This window comes from Cervus canadensis, chromosome 5 (assembly GCF_019320065.1).
Source record: "Cervus canadensis isolate Bull #8, Minnesota chromosome 5, ASM1932006v1, whole genome shotgun sequence".
Classification (NCBI taxonomy): Eukaryota; Metazoa; Chordata; class Mammalia; order Artiodactyla; family Cervidae; genus Cervus; species Cervus canadensis.
Window position 1 is genome coordinate 58,441,655 of NC_057390.1, and position 25,117 is coordinate 58,466,771.

Sequence of the window (25,117 nt, forward strand, 5' to 3'; positions counted from 1 at the left end):
AGGGAACATTCGATGCAAAGATGGGCACAATATAGGAAAGAAATGGTATAGACCTAGCAGAAGCAGAAGATATTAAGAAGAGGTGGCAAGAATATACAGAAAACTGTACAAATAAGGTCTTAATGACCCAGGTAACCATGATGGTGTGATCACTCACCTAGAGCCAGACATCCTGGAATGTGAAGTCAAGTAGGCCTTAGGAAGCATTACTACAAAGAAAGCTAGTGGAGGTGATGGAATTCCAGTTGAGCTATTTCAAATCCTAAAAGATGATGCTGTTAAAATGCTGTACTCAATATGTTAGCAAATTTGGAAAGGTCAGCAGTGGCCACAGGACTGAAAAAGGCCATTTTTCATTCTAATCCCAAAGAATGGCAATGTAAAAGAATGTTCAAACTACTGCACAACTGCATTCATTTCACATGCAATTAATGAAGGTAATGCTCAAAATCCTTCAAGGTAGATTTCAACAGTATGTGAACTGAGAACTTCCAGATGTACAAGCTGGATTTTTTACCAGAGATCAAATTGTCAACATCTACTGGATCATAAAAAAAAGCAAGAGAATTCAAGAAAAACATCTACTTTTGCTTTATTGACTACACTAAAGTCTTTGACTGTGTGGATCACAACAAACTGTGGAAGATTCTGAAAGAGATAGGAGTACCAGGCCACCTTACCTGCCTCCTGAGAAATCTGTATGCAGGTCAAGAAGCAACACTTAGAACCAGACATGGAACAACAAACTGGTTCAAAATTGGGAAAGGAGTACGTCAAGGCTGTATACTGTCACCTTGCTTATTTAACTTATATGCAGAGTGGTGGTTTGGTTTAGTCGCTAAGTCGTGTCCGACTCATTGCAATCCCATATTATAACCTGCTAGGCTCCTCTGTCCATGGGATTCTCCAGGCAAGAATATTGGAGTGGATTGCCATTTCCTTGTCCAGGGGATCTTACCAACCCAGGAATCGAACCCGGGTCTCCTGAATTGCAGGCAGATTCTTTACCAACTGAGCTATGAGGGAAGCCCCTCACAGAGTACATATATGCAGAGCAGATGATGAGAAATGCTGGGCTGGATTAAGCTCAAGCTGGAATCAAGATTGCCAGGAGAAATATCAACTACCTCAGATAATCAGATGACACCACCCTTACGGCAGAAAGCTAAGATGAACTAAGGAGTCTCTTGATGGAAGTGAAAGAGGAGAGTGAAAAAGCTGGCTTAAAACTCAACATTCAAAAAACTGAGATCATGGCATCCAATTCCATCACTTTATGGCAAATAGATGGGGAAACCATTGAAACAGTGACTCTATTTTGGGTTCCAAAATCACTGTGGACAGTGACTACAGCTATGAAATTAAAAGACACTTGCTCCTAGGAAGAAAATCTATGACAAAGCTAAACGTTGTATTAAAAAGCAGAGATATCACTTCGTGGTCAAAGGTCCATATAGTCAAAGCTATGGTTTTTCCAGTAGTCATGTATGGATGTGACAGCTGGACCATGAAGAAGGTTGAACACCAAAGAATTGATGCTTTTGAACTGTGGTGCTGGAAAAGACTCTTGAGAGTCACTTGGACAACCAGGAAATCAAATAAGTCAATCCTAAATGAAATCAACCAAGAATATTCACTAGAAGGACTGATGCTGAAGCTCCAATACTTTGGCCACCTGATGTGAAGATCCAGCTCGTTGGAAAAGACCCTGATGCTGGGAAGGATTGAGAGCAGGAGGAGAAGAAGGCAACAGAGGATGAGATGGTTAGAGGACATCACTGACTCAATGGACATGAGTTTGAGCAAACTCCAGGAGATAGTAAAGGACAGGGAAGCCTGGCATGCTGCAGTCCATGGGGTCAAAAGAGTCAGACACGACTGAGTGACTGAACAAAACCTCAGAAGGCAGAACTGATGGCATTTCATTGCTGACTGGATATAGTGTCAGGAATGAGGGAGGATTCTAGGATGACTTCTAACTTGGAATTCTGTCCATCTAAATGACTATAACATCCCTTAAACTGGAATATATAGGAGGAGAAGCAGGGAGAAAGATGACAACCTCAAGTCTGCACATAATAAATCTGATGCAATCGTGTAGACTTGGGGGGGAGGTTTCCTGTAGTCCAGGTTAACATGTGGGGGTGGAGAGCAGTGGCCTGGGCTGAGGTCAGAGACAGGATACCAAAATCAAAAATAAACTCTTGGTTCGATGCATGAGACAGGGTGATCAGGGCTGGTGCACTGGATGACCCTGAGGGATGGAATGGGGAGGGAGGTAGGAGGAGGGGTTCAGGATGGGGAACACATGTACACCCATGATGGATTCATGTCAGTGTATGGCAAAAACCACTATAATACTGTAAAGTAGTTAGCCTCCAATTAAAATAAATAAGTTTTTAAAAATAAAATAAAAAATAAACAAATAAACTCTCATTTTGCATAAAGTGGGAGAGGGGAGCTAAAGATGGAACCTTGGAGAGCCTGAATATTTTCATGAGGAGGCAGAAGAAGAGCATAAAAAAGCACCAAAAAGTTGCATCGAGAGTCACAGAAGGCAAGAACAATGAGAGGAGCCATCAAATGCTGAAAAGTCATCAAGTAACTGAAGAGAAATATGTGTATCAAGTAGGAAGTCACTGGTGACCTTTCCAAGAGCAGTTCCAGGAGAACATTGAAGAGAAGAAGAGCCAGAAGGTGGTGCTGTGAGGGGGAATGGGAGGTGAAGAAGCAGAGAAATTCAGTGTTCACTATTCTGTTAAGAGCTTGACTGTGAAAGGACAGTGAACATTTGATCAATAACAGAGGGGAAACAATTTTAAGGAACAGATGTATGTATGTTGCTTTGTTTCATGGTGTGGCTTGGGCCCGAGACTGCTGATGTAGCAAGATTCATGGGGAGAGCGGGGAAGGTGACAGAGTAAAGGTGTCAAGGGGAATGCTGTGGGATCCGGCATGGAACTAGTCTTAGGTAAGAGGAAGGTTCCTATCCCACTGAATTGAAACGGAAAAGATTTATGTACATGGAGGTAAGTGGTTGGGTGGGTGGTGAGGAGCAGATAAAGTTAATGAAGTACCTACTAAAGGGAGATTCTCTGTTGAAAGGGCAAGAAGCTGATCACATGAGAGAGCAGTGAAGGTTGGAAAAAGTGATGATGAGAATGGAAAAGCTTTAATATCTCAGAAATACAAACTAGGAACTCCTCTTTTTAAAATTAATCCCAGTTTACATATATGGAAATATGAATGATGATTGTTAGGTAAAGAAATTCTGATTACACACTGCCTCTACCTAGGAGGATGACACGTCTTGCTCCCTCCTGAGGAAGACATGCTAGTTTTTCACATTCTTATAGTAACTGTGGTGATGGCCTTTTAACCTCCAGTGGCATCTGTGTGATAATTATAAGGATTTAGAATTGAAGCTCTAGCCTTCAACAGAGTTTTCCTTCAACATTACACTAACTGACCTATTCTAAGAGTCAGACTCCAAAAATCTTAGCATATTGGCAGCAGCCACTGACACGTTTACATATGACAGCATTCTATTTTAAACTATGATCTATCTCAGCTTCTTAAATTGTACGCTACACCTTTCATGTCAAAATTTCCAAAGGCTTGCATAACAAGCATATGAAAAACATCTCATAAATGCTCCCTAGTGGGGAAACTGCACATGAAACTACCTGTTTATATATGCAGTAACTTGAATTATACATGAAAATTCCACATGGATGCCCAGAATCAGCACTGTGTTAATTCAAGAAGTATATTAAAATTTCTGGATGTATTTAGTAGCAGATCCTAAGAAAAATCTGTTCTTTAAACAGGGTTTTCTTTAAAAAAAAAAAAAGAAGAAAGAAAAAGATCTGTTAGCTGGAATATACTGTTTCAAGGAATCTACTCTTCCTAGGAAAAATAATATATAATAAACACTAATCTTATAATACATTTTCAAAAATCCTGGAAAACTCCATGTTTTCTTCTTTTAAAGACCCTGTAAGACTGTAAAATTTCCCTATTCAATAAATCGTATGTCATAATGAAAATAAAATTTAAATGATAAATGTCAGTTGCAGAAGTTATCACCTTTTCATTTGAATGCTTGACTTCTATTGGATAATTCTCTTCCAAGAGACCTACTTGGGAAAAAGAGGTGACAGCCAACTCATTGCCTAATTGATTTAGGAACAGTGCCCAGGGAGATAGTCCAATTAAGTTTACAAGCTGGCAATTAGCAGGAAGCCCTCTAAATCCCTACACTGAGAGCCTGTTTACTTTAGTAAGAAGGCAAATGTGCTAGAGATAGGAAGAGAAAGCTGTGCTTTTTGCAAAGCTGTTGTGAGCAGGCCCACAAGGGAGGGCTGAAGAAAAGCTAGGTATATGTTAGTAGACTGCCTTCTTGTTTGACAGGTAACTGGGATATACAGAGAGAGGCAGAGAGTTTCAACAGATATGCAGAACATCTAACAGCCACTTTAATAAGTGTTGTGGGTGGAGACATACTACTATTAAACGCGTAAGCTAGTCAAAGTAGAACTGGATTATCTCATAATAGATGAGATTCCAAACATATTTTTCTTAGATAATACTAATGTTATGAATGGATTTAGGTTCTTTTTTTTTTTCATGTGAAAAGAACACAGCCCTCACTTATATCCCTGATAGCTTTCAAGTTAAGTCATTTTCATTAGACTTATTTCATTCCTTCTATTTCAGAGGCAAGTAGATCCATTAAAAACAAAAAGTAAACTGACTGTTATTTAACAAACACTACAATGTTTTTAAAAACAACTTTGTACCACAGAACCAGATCCTGTAAGGGGTTTTGAAATGTATCTACTTTTCTATGTTTTCAGGTTGCAATAATATGCACTAATTGAAATATTTTTTTTAAAACCTAAGAGTTCCTCTCAAGAATGTTACATTATCAAAACTGCCTAAAAAATATCATATATTTTAGGACATAGCTGGTAATGCCAACCTTTAGAAGGCAAATAAAATTCTGCTTTAAAGCCTCCTGGTTGAAATAGTATACATTAATACATAATTTTCCTAATATTGAAATAATTTTTTGAATTTTTATCTAGAAGAAAAACATAAAGTTACACAAATATCTTTAGCAAATTCTAACCAAGCATTTTCCTTCCTCTTCTTTTAAAACATTTGCTTTACACATTTTCAATCTGGAAAGAAATGAACACTCATCTAAAATAACTTAATAGAAAAAGTATTATATTCCTACACACAGAATTTTACAATGGACACAGTAAGTACTTTTAAAATATTTTCATATGTACTATTTCTTAAGGAATTTTTTTAGTAGACAGTTTATTTTGAAAGGTGTCATATATGGACAGCTCAGGCTTTTTATTCATGTGATGGAAAATTAATGCAATTTCAAAATTTTTGAATATATAATGGACCTTGACATTTTAGAAAATCATCCACAAAACTTTCTTAAGGAAACTACATGTTTGAAATGTAAGCATATTGATGGGATGAGGAACAAAAAAAATCTGCATTCCAGGAATAGTTTTACTGTCTTAATTATACTGTCATCATAAAAAAATTTATTTACTCACCAACTTCCTTGACTTACCAAGTTTAAACAGAAGTACACCCAAAGGTCCTCTGTCAAACCTGAGGAAGAGGAGATTATAGATGTCCCCACTTTCAGGCTTCTTAGAAACAACCTGAGGCGCTATCCACTGCATTTGAACAAGACTGCTAGAAACATCAAAGAATTTTTTGAATTGTAGAGTCTCCCTAGGTGAGTTGTCTTCAGCCAAAAGCTGGATGTTAATAGGAGAAAGAGCCATATCAAATATTTGCAGCTCCCCTTGGTTACTGCCAACTAGGAGAATGGCCCCACTTGGGTGGCAGCTTATTAATGAAGGCAGAAGTTCAGCCTGAGCTAAGAGAGTCACTCTATGGTGAGTTTCATAAAGAATTACTGAAGAATCTTCACAGCCCAGAATCAGTTTGTCTTCAGTAGCATTCCTGCAACAACTAATGGCCTTTGATTTTAGTGGTATTCTGGTGACTGATACACACTGGATTTTGTTCCGAACACATTCATAGACGCAGCTGTCAGCCGCGGGCTCTCTGTCTACACTGATGGAGCACTCCACTGTCAACACCTGATTAGGATGTTTGGTGTCAAAGCGAACATCCAGTGGGTCCCATTCTGTGCGTACAGAACTCAGAACCTGTAAGAAATATAACAAGTATGTTCAGATAGACTGTGGTTTTTCTTCAGCTGTCACACACAGCACTGCATATTAATCTAGAATGCTACTGAATACAGTCAACTACCACCTTAAGTATCAGCAGCATATTAGCAGGTATGTATGTATCTCATATAGAACATATATAAATGTGTGTGTGTGTGTGCACGCGCTCAGTCATGTCTGACTGTAGCCTGCCAGGCTCCTCTGTCCATGGGATTTCCCAGGCAAGAGTATTGGAATGAATTGCCATTTCTTTCTCCAGAGGATCTTCTTGACCCAGGGATGGATCTCCTGTCTCCTGAGTCTCCTGCATAGGCAGGTGGACTGTTTACCACTGAGCTACCTGGGAAGCCCATATATAAATATATATAGCATATACCGAACACAGCTGCAGAAATTAAATTATAAAATTTTAACTTAAGCATTTTGTTTTAGAAAGTCTGTAAGTAACATAAAGACAACTATTTCCTACAATATACAGAAACTAATGGAGTGGGCTTTTAGTAAAGTAATATGGCTAGCAAATTATCTAAAGACATCAGAAGCGTGATTTCTAAAGGATGAATAAAGGATTTTAACAATTCAGTTCATCTTCTTCCAATCCACTACCCCTGCTGATTTTAAAATTCCTAGTAAATTATTTACCAGAAATATATTCCTAATTAGTAGTGTAAGAAATAAAAAACAAAAATGGTCCGTTTTCAAGAACATCTAGCTTTGAGTGACAGCTTGCTGATGTAATAGCCAATAGCAGATATAAAACGAGAAAGTCTGGGCAAACAAAGGGAGAGTGAGATATCTAGGATTTTCGTGCGGGTTCAGCCTACTGGTGAATTCAAGACCTAAGAGCTGGAACAGGTACACAGAAAAGGAGGAAATAAGACGTAGCGGGGTGGTGGGAGGAGATCATAAAGAGGGAGGGAACAAACCTAGGTGACATCCAGGAAGACCGTTTACCCCTTGGTACTCAGCCAAAGAGGAACTGGGGGAGGGACTTGCATTCTAGAGATAAGATCCTCCCTGTTAATGACTCTGGGTATGCCGGCCCATCAGACACCAGATCTTGCAAGACAATCATTAAATCACTTCCATTCTTTGGATTTGGGCTGGTGAGCGTGTTTCTCACAAGCAGGGCAGGGTAGGCAAAGGAAAAAACTTTAGAACCCTGTTAACATTCCTGTAGAAATATGTTCTGTTGTTGTTTAGTCGCTAAGTCATGTCACACTCTTTTGCAACCCCATGGACTATAGCCTGCCAGGCTCCTCTATCCATGGGATTTTCTAGGAGTGGGTTATCATTTCCTTCTCCGGGGGTTTTTCCTGACACAGGGATTGAACTGTGTCTCCTGTACTGGCAGGCAGATTCTTCTACCACTGATTTTATGGTCAGAAAAGATATGAAGGATTGTTAAGTAGGTCAATGATCAACAGAAAAAAATAAGGTTATGTACTAGTTTTAAAATTAAGAAAAGACCTGGTGAGTAATATGATTTATAATATTGAAGTGAAGTGAAGTGAAGTTGCTCAGTCGTGTCCAACTCTTTGTGACCCCATGGACTGTATGTAGCCTAGCACGCTCCTCCATCCATGGGATTTTCCAGGCAAGAGTACTGGAGTGGGTTGCCATTTCCTTCTCCAGAGGATCTTCCCAACCCAGGGATCGAACCCGGGTCTCCCACATTGTAGGCAGACGCTTTACCGTCTGAGCCACCAGGGAAGTTCTTATAATACTAGCAAGGCAAAATTTGAAAAGCATTTCTAGTGTGGAAGGGAAAGGCAACAAGAAGAATAAAGGAATAAAGCAGGCCATTCACCTTATTCATATGTGAATGTGGGGGGCCAAAAATCTGCAGAGTGGTATCTGAGATCATTTCTAACACTGCTGAAAACCTCAAAATTAGATTTAGAAACATTACTAAGCACATGTCTACAAGAGACAGAATTTCACAGAACTCTGCAGGTGTGTCCGTGCACTCGCAGAAGTTCACGCAAAATGTGACGAAATCCAACTGTTAAGGCCAGTATCTGAGTTAGTAGTATTATACCAAGGTCATGTTCCAGGATTTGACAATGTATTGCAGTAGGGAAACTAGGCAAACTAGGGGAAGAAGTACAGGAAGGGAATATGCTTTTAGCCATTTTGGCAATTAGTTTAGCAGTTTCTTGAGAGTCGAATTATTCCTTTTTTTTTTTTTTTAAGAGCACACAGCTTTGTTACATAGTGCTGACTTGGGGATGGAATGGGGGTTGACGTGAATTTTTTAAAATCCATCCTAAACATTATTATCAAACTAATCTTCCTAAATTAAATGTTCTTGCTGTCATTCCCTTGTTTGAACCTTTTAACTGTTAACACAATTTTGCTTCCCTGGTGGCTCAGATGGTAAAGAATCTGCCTGCAATGTGGGAGACTCGGGTTTGATCCCTGGGTTGGGAAGATCCCCTGGAGAAAAGAATGACAACCCACTCCAGTATTCTTGCCTGGAGAATCCCATGCACAGAGGAGCCTGACAGGCTCCAGTCCATGGGGTCGCAAAGAGTGGAATATGACTGAGCAACTAACACACATACAACTAATGAATTAAAGTTTCATTCCCCTGCCTGGTATTCAAAACCACATAGGATCCATATCTAACTCTTTCCCTCCCTCACAATCACTGTCCTGCTCTCACTTTTCCTTTTTGTCTAATAAATGCTTGAGTATGAGCTACATGCCAGGCACAGGTCCTGGCACTGGTGGGGATACAGCAGTGAGGTCCTCATCCTCAGAGAACATACACTCTAATGGCTGAAGATAAGGTTAACAATTCACAAGCAAACATACACAGTATGTTAGCGACTCTATATGTGTACCTTCTAAGTACTCGGAAGAATGGGAAGGGGAGGCAATAGAAGTCAGGACAGGCCTCTCTTGTAAAGTTGACCCGAAAGAAGTGAAGAAGTGAAGGCGTGCAGTCACCTGGAGAAGAGGGCTCCAGGCAGAGGAAGCAGACATGCTAAGGTAGCACTCTTGGCCTGAAGAAGAAATAATGGGAGAGCAACATGGCTACAGAAAATGGAGCAAGGAAGAACAGTGGGAATTGGAGGAGGCGGAAGATTGTGAAGTAGCTTGTAGGCCTACGGGGACTTTGGCTTTTCCTCTAAACAAGATGAGAAGCCAAAAGCAAAGGAGGAACATCGTCTGCCTTGCAAATCCTAGCATTATCTCCTACAGTGTCTTCTCATTACTCTATTCTGAGGTCAAACTAAAGCTGCATTTTCCCAGCTCTGAAATCTGTTAAACAAGGAGGCCATTCAACTGATGAATCCCTAATGCCATTGTGGCCCAAGAAAGCAAACCAAAACCTAAACCTATAAATGCCTCAATGTACAAAATCAAAATACCAAAGATAACCAATTACAATAGCCAATTAAGCTTTAAACTATAGCCAATCAAATAATTTCCTTTCTCTGCTTCTGTACTTTCTTTCTCAATCTTTCCCCTGTCTCATATTAGTAGAGTGTTCCTAACCACTTTCAGCTTGGCATGGCCCCCCAGAATTGATTTGCTCAAACTCTGAAAAATTTTAGTATGCCTCAGCTTATCTTTCAACAACTTCTTTCATATCCTTTACCTGAAATCCACACTCTTCACCCACAAAGGCTCCGTCTGTCTTATACCTCCCAAGGTGAAAGTCCATTATACCCAACCCCCTTCTCCTCCACTTCTAATCCCAGATACTTCTAAAAAGCTAGCCAAGGTCAGATGGAATATCAAACTCTGATTTTAAATAAAGCAACAGTTTATTTATATTTATCTGTTGAAGTACAGTTGATTAACAATATTATATACTGATACAGTATTTTTATAGATTGTCCTCCATTTAAAGTTATTGTAAAATAATAGCCGTATTTCCCTATCTCTTAATGTGCTACCTCTATTTTGCCCCCACTCCGTCTCTCTCTCTCTCCATTGGTAACCATTAGTTTGTTCTCTATATCTGTAAGTCCGCTTCTGTTTTGCAACATTAATTTGTTTTATTTATTAGATTTCACATATAAATGTTAATATAGAGTATTTGTCTTTTTCTGACTTATTCCACTCTCTTGATCTTAAAGCAATCAATTGTTCCATACAGGGTTTTAACTGTTGCTTCTTGACCTGCATCCAGGTTCAAGATTGAGAAAGGAGTGTGACAGGGATGTCTGCTGTCACCCTGTCTGTTTAACCTATATTCTGAGCACATCATGAGAAATGCTGGGCTGCATAAGTTACAAACTGGGATCAAGATAAGCAGAAGAAACATCAACAACCTCAGATACGCGAATGATACCACTCTAACGGGAGAAAATCAAGAGGAACTAAATAGCCTCTTGATGAGGGTGAAGGAGGAGAGTGGAAAAGCCGGCTTAAGACTAAATATTAAAAAACTAACAAGGCATGTAGCCTCATTACTGCATGGCAAATAGAAGGGGAAAAGGTGCAGGTACTGACATATTTCGTCTTCTTGGTTCCAAAATCACTATGGACGGTGACTGCAGCCATGAAATCAGAGACGATTGCCTCTTGGTGGGAAAGCGATGACAAACCTAGACAGTGTGCTGAAAAGCAGAGACATTACTCTGCCAACAAAGATCCATATAGTCAAGGCTATGGTCTTCCGCATTTCATTATAGGGGACTGGAATGCAAAAGTAGGAAGTCAAGAAACACCTGGAGTAACAGGCAAATTTGGCCTTGGAATATAGAATGAAGCAGGGCAAAGGCTAACAGAGTTTTGCCAAGAGAATGCACGGGTAATAACAAACACCCTCTTCCAACAACACAAGAGAATACTCTAAACATTGCCATCAGCACATGGCCAACACCAAAATCAGACTTATTATATTCTTTGCAGCCAAAGATGTAGAAGCTCTATACAGTCAGCAAAAACAAGACTGGGAGCTGACTGTGGCTCAGATCATGAACTCCTTATTGCCAAATTCAGACTTAAATTGAAGAAAGTGGGGGAAACCACTAGACCATTCAGGTATGACTTTAATGAAATCCCTTACGATTACAGAGTAGAAATGAGAAATAGACTTAAGGGACTACATCTGATAGACAGACTGCCTGATGAACTATGGATGGAGGTTCATGACACTGTACAGGAGACAGGGATCAAGATCATCCCCAAGAAAAAGAAATGCAAAAAAAGCAAAATGGCTGTCTGAGGAGGCCTTAAAAATAGCTGTGAAAAGAAGGGAAGCAAAAAGCAAAGGAGAAAGGAAAGATATACCCATTTGAATGCAGAGTTCCAAAGAATAGCCAGGAGAGATAAGAAAGCCTTCCTCAGCGATCAGTGCAAAGAAATAGAGAAAAACAACAGAATGGGAAAGACAACAGATCTCTTCAAGAAAGTTAGAGATACCAAGGGAACATATCATGCAATGATGGTCTCAATAAAGGACAGAAATGGTAGGGACCAAACAGAAGCAGAAGATATTAAGAAGAGGTAGCAAGAATACACAGAAGAACTGTACAAAAAAGATCTTCACAACCCAAATAATCATGATGATGTGATCACTCACCTATAGCCAGACATCCTGGAATGTGAAGTCAAATGGGCCTTAGGAAGCATCACTAAGAACAAAACTATTGGAAGGGATGGAATTCCAGTTGAGCTATTTCAAATCCTGAAAGATGATGCTGTGAAAGTGCTGCACTCAATATGCCAGCACATTTGGAAAACTCAGCAGTGGCCACAGGACTGGAAAAAAGTCAGTTTTCATTCCAATCCCAAAGAAAAGCAATGCCAAAGAATGCTCAAACTACTGTACAATTGCCCTCATCTCACACACTAGTAAAGTAATACTCAAAATTCTCCAAGCCAGGCTTCAGCAATATGTGAACCATGAACTTCCAGATGTTCAAGCTAGTTTTAGAAAAGGCAGAGGAACCAGAGATCAAATTGCTAACATTCACTGGATCATCGATAAAGCAAGAGGGTTCCAGAAAAACATCTATTTCTGCTTTATTGACTATGCCAAAGCCTTTGACTGTGTGGATCACAAAAAACTGCGGAAAATTCTGAAAGAGATGGGAATATCAGACCACCTGACCTGCCTCTTGAGAAACCTGTAAGCAGGTCAGGAAGCAACAGTTAGAGCTGGACATGGAACAATAGACTGGTTCCAAATAGAAAAAGGAATATAGAATGATATACAGGGCTGTACATTGTCACCCTGCTTATTTAACTTATATGCAGAGTACATCATGAGAAATGATGGGCTAGATGAAGCACAAGCTGGAACCAAGATTGCCAGAAGAAATATCAATAACCTCAGATATGCAGATGACACCACCTTTATGGCAGAAAGTGAAGAAGAACTAAAGAGCCTCTTGATGAAAGTGAAAAGGTTGGCTTAAAGCTCAACATTGAGAAAACTAAGATCACAGCTTCAGGTCCCATCACTTCATGGCAAATAGATGGGGAAACAATGACAGATTTTATTTTGGGGGGCTCCAAAATCACTGCAGATGGTGATTGCAGCCATGAAATTAAAAGACACTTACTCCTTGGAAGAAAAGTTATGACCAACCTGAACAGCATATTAAAAAGCAAAGACATTACTTTGTCAACAAAGGTCCATCTAGTCAAGGCTATGGCTTCTCCAGTAGTCATGTGTGGACATGAGAGTTGGACAATAAAGTAAGCTGAGTGCCGAAGAATTGATACTTTTGAACTGTGGTGTTGGAGAAGACTCTTGAGAGTCCCTTGGACTGCAAGGAGACCCAACCAGTCCATCCTAAAAGAGATCAGTCCTGAATATTCATTGGAAGGACTGATGTTGAAGCTGAAACTCCAATACTTTGGCCACCTGATGGGAAGAACTGACTCATCTGAGAAAACCCTGATGCCGGGAAAGATTGAAGCCGGGAGGAAAAGGGGACGATAAAGGATGAGATGGTTGGATGGCATCACTGACTCAATGGAGATGGGTCTGGGTAAACTCCAGGAGCTGGTGATGGACAGGGAGGCCTGGCGTGCTGCAGTCCATGGGATCGCAAAGAGTTGGACAAGACTGAGCAACTGAACTGAACTGAACTAAGCTGATGGTGGTCCCAGTGGTCACGTACAGTTGTGAGAACTGAACCATACAGAAGGCAGAACGCCAAAGAATTAATGACTGATGCCTTCAAACTGTGCTGCTGGAGAAGATTCCTGAAAATCCCTTGGACAGCAAGGAGATCAAACCAGTCAATCTTAAGGGAGATCAACCCTGAGTATTCACTGGAAGGACTGATGCTGACGCTGAAGCTCCAGTATTTTGGTCATATGATGTGAACAGATGACTCTTTGGTAAAGTCCCTGTAGCTGGAAAAGATTGAGGGCTGAAGGAGAAGAGGATGTCAGAGGATGAGATGACTGGACGGCATCTCCGATGCAATGAACATGAACTTGGGCAAACTCCAGGAGATGGTGAGGGACAGGCAGGCCTGGGCTGCTGCAGTTCATGGGGTCACAAAGAGTCAGGCATGACTGGGGGACTGAACAACAACAACCCTATTCTCTAAGTTTATATACATTGTTGCAAATGTTTTCATTCCTTTTTATGGCTGAATAACACTCCATTATACATACATTATATATATATATATATATACACACACACACACACACCTCATTGTAGTTTTGATTTGCATTTCTCTAATAATTAGTGATGCTGAGCATCTTTTCATGTGCCTATTGGCCATCTGTATGTCTCCTTTGGAGAAACATGTATTTCTTCTGCCCATTTTCTGATTGGGTTGGATTTTTTTCTGATATTAAACTGCAGGGATGAGCTATCTACATATTTTGGAAATTAATCCCTTGGTAGCACAGTATGCAAATATCTTCTCCCAGTCCACTGGTGAAAGGTCTCCTTTGCTGTGAAAAAGCTTTTAAGTTTAATAAGGTACCATTTGCATGCTTTTGTTTTTATTTTCAGTACTCGAGGAGACAGATTTCCCCCCAAAAAATATTACTGCAATTATGTCAGAGTGTTCTGCCTATGTTTTCCTCTAGGAGTTTTACAGTTTCTATTCTTACATCTAGGTCTTTTATCCATTTTTATTTTATTCTTGTATATGGTGTTAAAGAATGTTCTAATTTTATTCTTTTAGATTAGCTGTCTAGTTTTCCCAGCACCACTTACTGAAGAAACTGTCTTTTCTCTATTGTATAGTCTTGCCTCCTTTGCTGCAAGTTAATTGACCATACGAACGTGGGTTTATTTCTGGGCTTTCCCTCCTGTTCCACTGACCCATATATCTGTTTCTGTGCCTATACCAAACTGTTTTGATTACTGTAGCTTTGTAGTATAGTCTGATGTCAGGGCATCTGATTTCTTCAGCTCTGCTTTTTTTCCTCAAGACTGATTTGGCTATTTGTGATCTTTTGTGTTTCCACTGCATACAAACTGTAAAAAAGTTTTATTCTAATTCTGTGAAAAATTCTGATAGAAATTGCATTGAATCTGTAGATTGCCTTGTATAGTAGAATTATTTTGACAATATTGATTCTTCCAATCCAAGAACATAGTATATCTCTTCATCTGTTTGTGTCATCTTTGATTTATTTCATAAGTATCTTATAGTTTTCTGAGTACATGTCTTTTGCCCCCTTATGTATTTTATTCTTTTTGATTCATTGGTGGGCTTCCCTGGTAGCTCAGCTGGTAAAGAATCTGCCTACAATGTAGGAGACCCCATTTCGATTCCTGGGTCAGGAAGATACGCTGAAAAGGGGACAGGCCACCCACTCCAGTATTCTTGGGCTTCCCAGGTGGCTCAGAAGGAAAAGAATCCACTTGCAATGTGACTGACCTGGGTTCAATCCCTGGGTTGGGAAGATCCCCTGGAGAAGGTAATGGCTACCCACTCCAGTATTCTGACCTGGAGAATTCCATGGACAGAGGAGCCTGGCAGGCTACAGTCCATGGGGTTGCCAAGAGTAGGACACAACTAAGCAACTTTCACTTAATGGTAAACGCTATTGTTTCCTTAATTTCTCTTTGTGAACTTCTGTTGTCAGTGTATAGGAATGCAAGGGATTTCTGTATTAATTTTGTATCCAGCGATTTTACCAGATTCATTGACGAGTCTAGTAGATTTCTGGTAGCATCTTTAGGGTTCTCTTATATAGTATCAGGTCAACAGCAAACAGAGACACTTTTACCTTTTCTTTTCCAACATGGATTCCTTTTCTTTCTTTTTCTTCTCTGATTGCCGTAGGTAGGACTTCCAAAACTATGTTGAATAAAAGTGGCAAGAGTGGGCATCCTGTCTTTTTCCTGATCCTAAAAGGAATGCTTTCAGATTTTCACTACTGAGTATGATGTTAGCTGTGTTTGTCATATATGACCTTTATTATGATAAGATATGTTTCCTTAATTGGAGAAGGAAATGGTAACCCACTCAACTATTCTTCCTGGGAAAATCCTATGGACAGAGGAGCCAGGGGGGCTACCATCCATGGAGTCGCAAAGAGTCAGACACAACTGAGCATGCACACATGTTTCTTTAGTACCTACTTTCTTGAGTTTTTTTTTTTTTTAATCATAAATGGATGTTGAATTTTCTCAAAAGCTTTTACTTTATCTACTGAGATAATCATATAGTTCTTATTCTTCGTTAATGCAGTGTATCACATTGATTGGTGTATATTCAAAAATCCTTGTATCCCTGGGATAAATCTCACTTGATCAAGGTGTATGGTTCTTTTAATGTATTATTGGAGTCAGTTTGCTAGTATTTTGCCGATGATTTTTGTATCTATGTTCATCGGTGATGTATGTCTGTAATTTTTTTCATATCTTTGGTTTTGGTATCTGGGTGATGGTGGCCATATAGAATGAGTTCAGAAATGTTCCATCCTCTGCAATATTTTAGAATAGTTTCAGGATAGGTGTTAACTCTTTATATGTTTGGTAGAGTTCACCTATGAAGTCATCTGTTCCTGGACTTTTGTTTGTTGGGAGTTTTTAAATTACTGATTCAGAATCAGTACTGGTAATTGATGTTTTCATATTTTCTACTTCTGGTTCAGTCTTCCAAGACTGTACTCTTCTAAGAATCTTTCCGTTCTTGTAGGTTGTACCAGTTCATTGGCATGTAGTTCCTTGCAGTAGTTTCTTATGTTCCTTTGTGTTTCTGTCCTAACTTCTTTTTCATTTCTGATTTTGATTTGGGCCCTCTCCCTTTTTTTCTTGATGAGTCTGGCTAAAGATTTATCAGGTTTGCATATCTTCAAAGAACTAGCTTTTAGTGTTGTTGATCTTTTCTATTGGTTTTAGTCTTTATTTCATTGATTTCTGTCCTGATCTTTGTAATTTCTTTCCTTATACTAACTTGGGGTTTTGTTTGTTCTTCTTTCTCTAGTTGTTTTAGGCATAGGGTTAGGTCATTTACTTTAGATCTTTCCGGTTTCCTGAGGTAAGCTTGTGATCCCTATAAGAACTGCTTTTGGTGCATCCCATACATTTTGGATAATCTTGCTTTCTTTTTCATTTGTCTCTCAAAAAATATCTCATTTAATTTTTTTATTTCCTCTTTCATTTCTTTAGTGATTCAGAAACCAGACCTTATTGAATAAATTAAGAATTCCATGTTTGCAGCAGGAAATGCACAAGATAACCATGGACTATATTTTTATACCAGACAGAGGGAAGCTACCCAAGATTACTAAGGTAATGACAAGAAGAGAAGCCAACTTGAAGAGAATCCCATTGCTCTAGTTAAAGAATCTGTGCTTCCAAAAGGATAAGAATTACAATTTATGAAACCCATTAAGTCAAATATGTCTAAATCCATGAATTAATAATGTTATTTAAAAACAAAAACTAATTGATTACCTTCAGGAGTGACAGGGAACCAATCTGATCTTGAAAACTAGTAAATAAAAGAAACAGACACTTATCCTGATTACACTATATGAATCCAGCTACTGGGAAAACATGTAGGAGATGAGTAGAAGTGTCTCATTATAAAAGTATTCCAACTAATTAAAAAATAATGTCATTAGATATCACAATTCTTCCAATTAAAAAACACTCCTTCACACATAGTCTTGCCAAAACTGACCACTAACTTGAAGAATTTTCAAAAGACAAAGAAGCATGCTGAACCACATCATGATAATGGGAACAACAAAATCCAGACTGTGGGACACTACAGTTTCAACAGATAACTTTCAATGAAAAAATTTTTAAAGAGGATGGATCAGGAACCTGTAGACTAAAAGAGATTTCAAAGACACATTAACACGTTTTAGGACTTCCCTGGTGGTCCAGTGGTTAAGAATTCGCCTGTCAATGCAGAGGACATGGGACTGGTAAGATTCCACATGCTGCAAGGCAAGTAAGCCTGTGCACCACAACTGTTGAGCCAGTTGGTGCTCTAGAGCCTGCATGCCACGACTAACCGAAGCCCACAGGCTCTAGAGCCCATGCTCTGCAACAAGAGAAGCTATCTCAGTGAGAAGTCTGCCTCGCTGCAATTAGCGACTAGTCCCTGCTCCCCGAAACTAGAGAAAGTCCCACATAGCAACAAAGACCCAGTGTAGCCAAAAATAAATAAATAGAAGACACATTAGCATGTTTTAAAGAGATAATATTAAACTGCAGTTTTGTGAGATACACACTTAGGTGATATATGAGAAAAAGTGTAAAAGTCATAACAGAGGATACTCTGGGGGACTAGGAAAGGGTTGTGATTAAAACAGAGTAAGTACCTGGCACTATTTCTGGTGCCTAGGCAAGTCTATTTCTTGACCTGAGTGTGGTTACAGGGGTGTTTCTTTAGTAAAAGATCATTAAATTATATATCTTGTCTCTATGGTTTTCCCTACTGTACTTTATAATAAAGAGATTAAAACAACCCCATCATCCCTAAGATAGAAAATCTTGGTTATTTAGTTGAAAAATAACACAGCATATACATCCCTTTGGAAGAGATGTCTCTGAAATAGTCTCACTTTTCAGTTGAATGCATATGTAATGCTTTCTGAATGCTTCTTTTATCAAATAACACTGTATTAAGAGCTGGTCACATTTTTACTTTCTCATCAATTGGCTGCTCCTCTAAATCATTCCTTGACAACATGTTTTAAGGTTTAACAGCTCTGCTAATATGTTTTTTTATTAATTTGGTTAAAGAGATTCAAGTGGCCTTTTCTGAATAAGGTATCTTGAAATTATTGCTATACTCAGAAAGCTTTATCAAATGCTTATAGCTGAAAAGTTAAAATATCTACTCAAATAAGGTAAGAGAAAATTAAGTGGGGTTGTCATCACATTTTTGACAAAGCTGCTGCTGCTGCTGCTAAGTCGCTTCAGTCGTGTCCAACTCTGTGAGACCCCATAGACGGCAGCCCACCAGGCTCCCCCGTCCCTGGGATTCTCCAGACAAGAACACTGGAGTGGGTTGCCATTTCCTCCTCCAATGCATGAAAGTGAAAAGTGAAAGTGAAGTCGCTCAGTTGTGTCTAACTCTTAGCGACCTCATGGACTGCAGCCTACCAGGCTCCTCTGTCCATGGGATTTTCCAGGCAAGAGTACTGGAGTGGGTTGACAAAGCTAATGAATTAAATATTTCTAGGATGATAGCAATTACTTTTTCCAAAAGTATATATAAAGAATGTGCTCAGCCAATCATGTCCAACTCTTTGCGACCCCATGGACTGCAGCCTGTTGCACTCCTCTGTCCATAGAACTTTCCAGGCAAGAATACTAGAGTGGGTTGCCATTTCCTACTCCAGGGGATCTTAAGCATGTGTGTGTTAGTCACTCAGTTGTGTCCGACTCTTTGTGTACCCTGTCAGGCTTCTCTGTCCATGGAATTCTCCAAGCAAGAATACTGCAGTGGATTGCCATTCCCTTCTCCAGGGCATCTTCCCAACCCAGGGATTGAACCCTGGTCTCCTGCACTGCAGGCAGATTGTTTATGTTTGAGCTACAGCAAAGTCCTATATTAAATAAAAAGGACTATCATGTTATGTATGATAATAAACACAAATACCACAGAAAGCTATTTTTAAATGAATTTTATAGATAAAAATGTTTTTCTTCATCCTATTTATTGTATATTTTTCAAAACAATTTTTTTCCTAGACAACAAAAATCTCTCTTGTTCTGTGTGTCTAATTAAGATATATACTGTTGTTTAGAGCTCTGTGGTATGCAATTAGACCTGCAGTTTTCTAATACCCATAAAATAAATTAAAAAATGTTCCTCCTCTGAAAGACAGATAATTCAGTCATAGAGAGCTTATTTCTATGTTTCCTTTGTTTCCTTGTTTTTTTTTTTCCAGCTGCTTGGTAAGCCAATTTTCTACTTAGAGTCTACTATTAGAACACTCATTTGGTTCAGTATGTGGGCTTTATCCTTTCCATGGTCTGTTATGCAAAAGGGATGGCTTTAAACAATTTTTTTAGTTTGTTGTAAAGCAGTGCTTCTCAACTTGGATGCACATGAGAATCACCTAGGGAACCTGTAAAAGAATACTGATGCTGCCTCCCCCTCTGGAGATTCTGATGTAACTGGTCTGGGTGGGTCCCTTTGTAAAAGCTCTGTAGGTGACTGTAATGTGTTGCCAAGGCTAGGAACCACTACTGTAGGATCTTGCCACAGTCCAAATAAAAGCTTATTATCTTTTCTGACTGAACTTGGATGGGAAATGATTTTTTTTTTAATTGTCATTTAATAGACATAAAGATTAAATTTCTTCTTTAGTTGTTACTTTTGTAGTCTGACTTTTATGTTTAAGAGTATATTGTATCTCTTATTCTGAAGATTAGCGTAAGAAGTCTATTGGTTGCTAGTGAAAAATATTTAAAGAGATATGCCTGAATATTACCTTTATAGACTAGTAGTTTTAGTTCATGTTTTCCTAAAAAATATGCTACAATTCATGGTTAAGACTGTCTTCATACACACAGAAAGAAACAATTATTTCCCCAGATAATTATTCCAAAAGACAATCACTTTTTTGCATATAGAAGTTCACATGAGGTTCTGAAAAAAAAAATATTAATTTTTCCAACAATTTAATTTTGACAGATTGAAAGGACCAAATCTAAGACAGAAGCTACTTGACAAAAAATATATATATTATTATCCACCTTAATATATCAAGATAAAAAAGGGGACATTAGCTATGCAGTCAGTGGTGATAAGTAAAAATCAAGTACAAATATCATATAAAGCTTAATGAAAATCTATTCAAATACTTAAACAAGATGGATAATTTTCCAAAAACACAAAATAAGGAAAATGACTCAAGGGAAAAACAGAATTCCTGAAAAACAACTGTTGAAAAATGGAATCAGTGATAAAAAATAAATCCATCTTCCTTGAAAGACAGCATACCCAGACGCTTTTATGTGTTTTACCAAACATTCAAGTATCATATAATTTTTTTTGGTACTGTTTCAGAGAGGAGAAAAGAGAAAAGCTAGTCAAATCACTCCACAGGGCTAGTACAATTTTGATATGAAACTTAGGATAGTAACAAAAAAAAAGTAAAATTGTGTACCAGCCTTGAGCAAGTTGTAAATCCTCTTTGAAAGTTCCCCCCTTATTATCTCTCTAGGTAGAAACAATCATTTCCCACTGGCTCCTGTACAGTTAACACATACTCTATCCACAGCACTTTAGTGTATGCCTGTGTTTTCATATTTGTCTCTCACTGGTAGACACTAAGATCCTTGCAGGCAGGGAAAGCTCTGTATTCATATCCTCTGGCATGAAATACAGTGCTTACTCCATGGTCAGGGCTTCCCAGGTGACTCAGTGGTAAAAAATTCACCTGACAATGCAGGAGATATGGGTTTGATCCCTGTGATGGGAAGATCCCCTGGAGGAAGAAATGGCAACCCACTCCAGTATTCCTGCCTGGGAAATCCCATGGACAGAGGAGCCTGCTGAGCTATAGTCCATGGGGCTGCAGAAGAGTAGTACAGGACTTAGGGACTAAACAACAACAGCTACTCCATGGTCATGCTCAACAGCTGATGAATGATGTGAAGAGAGAGAAAGTGAAAGTGTTAGTTGCTCCATCATGTCCATTTCTTTGCGACTCCATGGACTGTAGCCCACCAGGCTTCTCTGTCCATGGAATTCTCCAGCCAAGAATTCTGGAGTGGGTTGCCATTCCCTTCTTCAGGGGATCTTCCTGACTCAGTGATTGAACCCAGGTCTCCTACATGGCAGACCGGTTCTTTACTGTCTGAGCCAGTAGGGAAGCCCCAAGACTGGAGTGGGTTGCCATATCCTCCCTCCAGGGGATCTTCCCAACCCAAGGATCAAACCCAGGTCCCCTGCATTGCAGGAGGATTCTTTACTTTCTGAGCCATCAAGGAAGCCCACGAATATTGGAGTGAGTAGCCTATCCCTTCTCCAGGGGAACTTCCCGACCCAGGGATTGAACCAGGGTCTCCTGTATTGCAGGGGGATTCTCTACCAGCTGAGCTACCCGGGAAGCCCAGGGAAGGGCCTTTCAGGTAGAAATACCTGTAATCTGTACAGGTGTGCACTGCTTGCATGCTCAGTTGAGTCTGACTCTTTGAAACCCCATGGACTATAGCCTGCCAGACTCCTTTGTCCATGGAATTTTCCAGGCAAGAATACTGGAGTGGGTTGCCATTTCCTACTTCAAATTTGTATAGGCAGAAGGTGAGAAATAAAGAAGCAGTGAGTACATCATTTGGCTAGAACACAGATTTGTATAAAGAAATAACACTGGAACAGTAGGTCATGGCCAGTCGGGGTAGGGGGTTGCTTTTCAGTGCAGAAGCTAAGTTTAGCTCAAAATCTACTGAAGGCATTTGAACAGGCAATAGCAAAATCAGACCTTTGCTTCAGGGTTCAGATGAGCACTTTTTTTTGAGCTGCCTGGGACCCATATGGTTCAAATCCATCATTTTAAAAATTAGAAAACTACAGTCAGGGTAGGTGATCTACTCAAGACCAAAGAACATATCATTAGTTAAAAGCAGGCAGAACCTTACAGGAGTAAACTTGATTCAAGTCACATAGTATATGGTCCAACCAATAGGCAAACTGACGTTAATCGAACTACAAAGTCCATAAACTAGACAGAGGGAGATGAAGTATGTGGACCATATGTATACACCCTTTTCAAACAGTCCTAATTTCAGGTAATAAGTTCATTTCAAATAAAGGTAATTTGTGTACTATAAAACTAAAGGTTGCTTTATGCTTTTTTTTAACTTTTATTGTAAGACAGAACATTTAAAAGAATTCTAGTTGGCTTTATTACATGAAGTCATTTTGATTAGGTCTTTTACTCAGCCTCTAGACCCAAGATCAATATGATGGTAGGCATGAACAGGAAGTGAATAGGAATAAAGCACTTCTTTATCCTTACAAAATCCATACCTGGAGCATTAAAAGTGGTCTTAGTTACTACAACAAAATTGGAAAAGTTCCAGAAAAAGGTAAATTAATTAAAAAGGGCTCTTCAGTCTTAAAAGATAGCCTGTAAGTTTATAAAATCAGAAGAGGTAAGTGGGGGATAGAGAAAACTTGTACTTCTTCATTATCTCAGAATACTAATTCTGGAAAATACTTCTTAAAGTCTAAATGATAATGGATTTAGAGAAAATACAGGAACATACAATTTTACCTAGACAAAACATACCATTTTACCCACTGAAAATCCACGTTGAGGAGGTTGTTTTTTTCAATTTAAAGTTACATTAAGAAAACAGAATTTCAGACTCAAAGTACTGATACAAGATGAAAATATCCACAGGTACATGATAATAATGATGACGGAACATTTTTAGAAATAGACAGGGTGAGATCTCATATACACTTCCTAGATTAACCCTTTTGGTGCTGTGTCCCAGGCAGGACACTAGATCGAGAAGGCTGCTCCTCTAGGCCCTCCTTACAAATCCTTGCCCCAAGCCATGGTTTGGCACCACAGTCTTATAGAAAACAGGCATTTGACTACTGTTTGCTAACTGACTAACTGATGTTTAAAGAAGGTGGTTAATAACACAGTTTTGAAAGGCATGAAGTCATGAGCAAACAGTAATGACAGCACTAATAATGATAATGACAAGAATCACAATAGTAATTGAGATTATTAATTAATACATGTAATAATAGTATTACATCATTATTGCTCTAAATCATCTATTAACTTGGATATCTTCATTCACTCTGTTTTTCAAATAATGAAATCACAGCACATAGCAGTTAGTAACCGGCTCAAGGACAGAGAGGTAGCTTGTCCTAGAGCTAGGATTTGAACCCAGAAGCTTGTGCTATTAATCATTATGGTATTCAGGTGAGTCCTGAAACTGTCTGTGGATCCTCTAGATGTGATACTTTAAAGGATCCCATTTCATATGTAATTACTTTTGTTGAATATTTGGAAAAACAAACTATAGACTTTAAAAAGTATTCACACTTATTTCAGAATAGAAAACTAATAACCCTATTTTAGTTTCTCTTCAACAAAATGTATATATTTGCTTTAGATTTACCTCCAGCCTTCCTTGAGCATAACTCAGGAGCAGCAGATTGGCTCTGTCCTTCTCAGAAGAAATCGGGGTCCAAGGCCAAGCATCATCACTGACCAGTGGCCACCAGCAAACAATCGTGTCTTGAACACAATTGATAGCGAGACGACGCTGTGTTGTCCTGTTTACTGGGCCAGGGATTTCATAATAGGAAATCTAGTGGTTAAAAAAAAAAAAAAAACCACAGAGAAGGATCATCTTTAAAAGGCAAAATCCTCAAAGTATTACAAAAATTAAAGCATCTGTAAATGTAGATAAATGCAAGTAAATATGCATGTTAAACATGTGCTTAAGGAGGTGTCAGAATTTACCAAATTCTTTTGACACATACATAAAAAAGACATATGTTCAAAATTCTCCCCATTTTTAGCAGAGGGAAGGAAAAGGAGAAATGTGAGTTGGGGAGGAATTGGCCATAGCAATCCCAATCAATACCAAAATGTACAGTCATGGTTGCTTGACAGCATCGACCTACACATAGGATTTAAGACCAGCTATATTAAATGACAGGTTCAGTACTGCTGACCAAGAGTGTCGGACTACTGTTTAAGACATAACATGTTAACAGTGACTGACAACAACAAAAGGAAAAACAACTTGAGGCAAATATCGCTTTAAAGACATATATACAAAAATTCTGCATAAAGGGATAAGTCACAGCATCATGAGTAAAAGTTTATGCAGCTTCTGAGAATTATGCTTTTCTTTCTTAGGACGGATTTGTAGAATTTATTATTCAAACTATGTTATTTTGGAACATGGTTATTTGAAAACATAAGCACGGCACCATCTGGGTGACACATGCCAAGGAAATATAGATTGCACCGTATTTCTGCTTAAGGAATTAATGGAAGGTTGATAGCTTGGAAGCAAAAAAAAAAAAAACTATCTTGCCATTGCTGGTCAGCAATAATCGAACCACTTTCTGGGGATTAAGCGCATGGCTAAGCCTACTGGACCAGACACTAGCAAAGGGCAGGGGGTCTTCTTATCAGAGAAATGCTTCTGGAGCCAGTCTCACTACATGACAGATTGCTTTCATATTCCTGTCTGCAAGGCAACAAAGGATGGCAGTAATGCGATAATGCCAGAGTGCAATGGGTGTTAAGAACCCGTTGCATTTATGTATTGTATTTAGTAAATAATCAGGCTCATCCAAATTGTGATCTCACCACTCAACCAAGGCCATTAAAATCAAGGTTAATGCTTTAATAATCCTCTGCTATTTTTTTTTAATATGGTCAAAAGGAACCCTTTTCTATTTGCATGGCCATAATATTATTGACCTCTTCATCCTCTGAATGCACATCAAAAGGAACTGAAATCAAAG

At 38.9% G+C, this 25,117-nt stretch overlaps 1 protein-coding gene across 6 annotated transcripts in view; it reads right to left on the bottom strand.

Annotated features, from left to right (window-relative positions):
* LOC122441822 (WD repeat containing planar cell polarity effector) overlaps positions 1–25,117 on the bottom strand; it is a 269,354-nt gene that overhangs the window by 104,217 nt on the left and 140,020 nt on the right. For all 6 annotated transcript variants that reach the window (XM_043468866.1, XM_043468868.1, XM_043468869.1 and 3 more), the window contains 2 exons: positions 23,752–23,943; positions 5,603–6,212 (listed from right to left, as the gene is read on the bottom strand). In XM_043468866.1, coding sequence (XP_043324801.1) covers positions 5,603–6,212; positions 23,752–23,943 — 802 coding nt within the window. The remainder of the gene's footprint in view (positions 1–5,602; positions 6,213–23,751; positions 23,944–25,117) is intronic.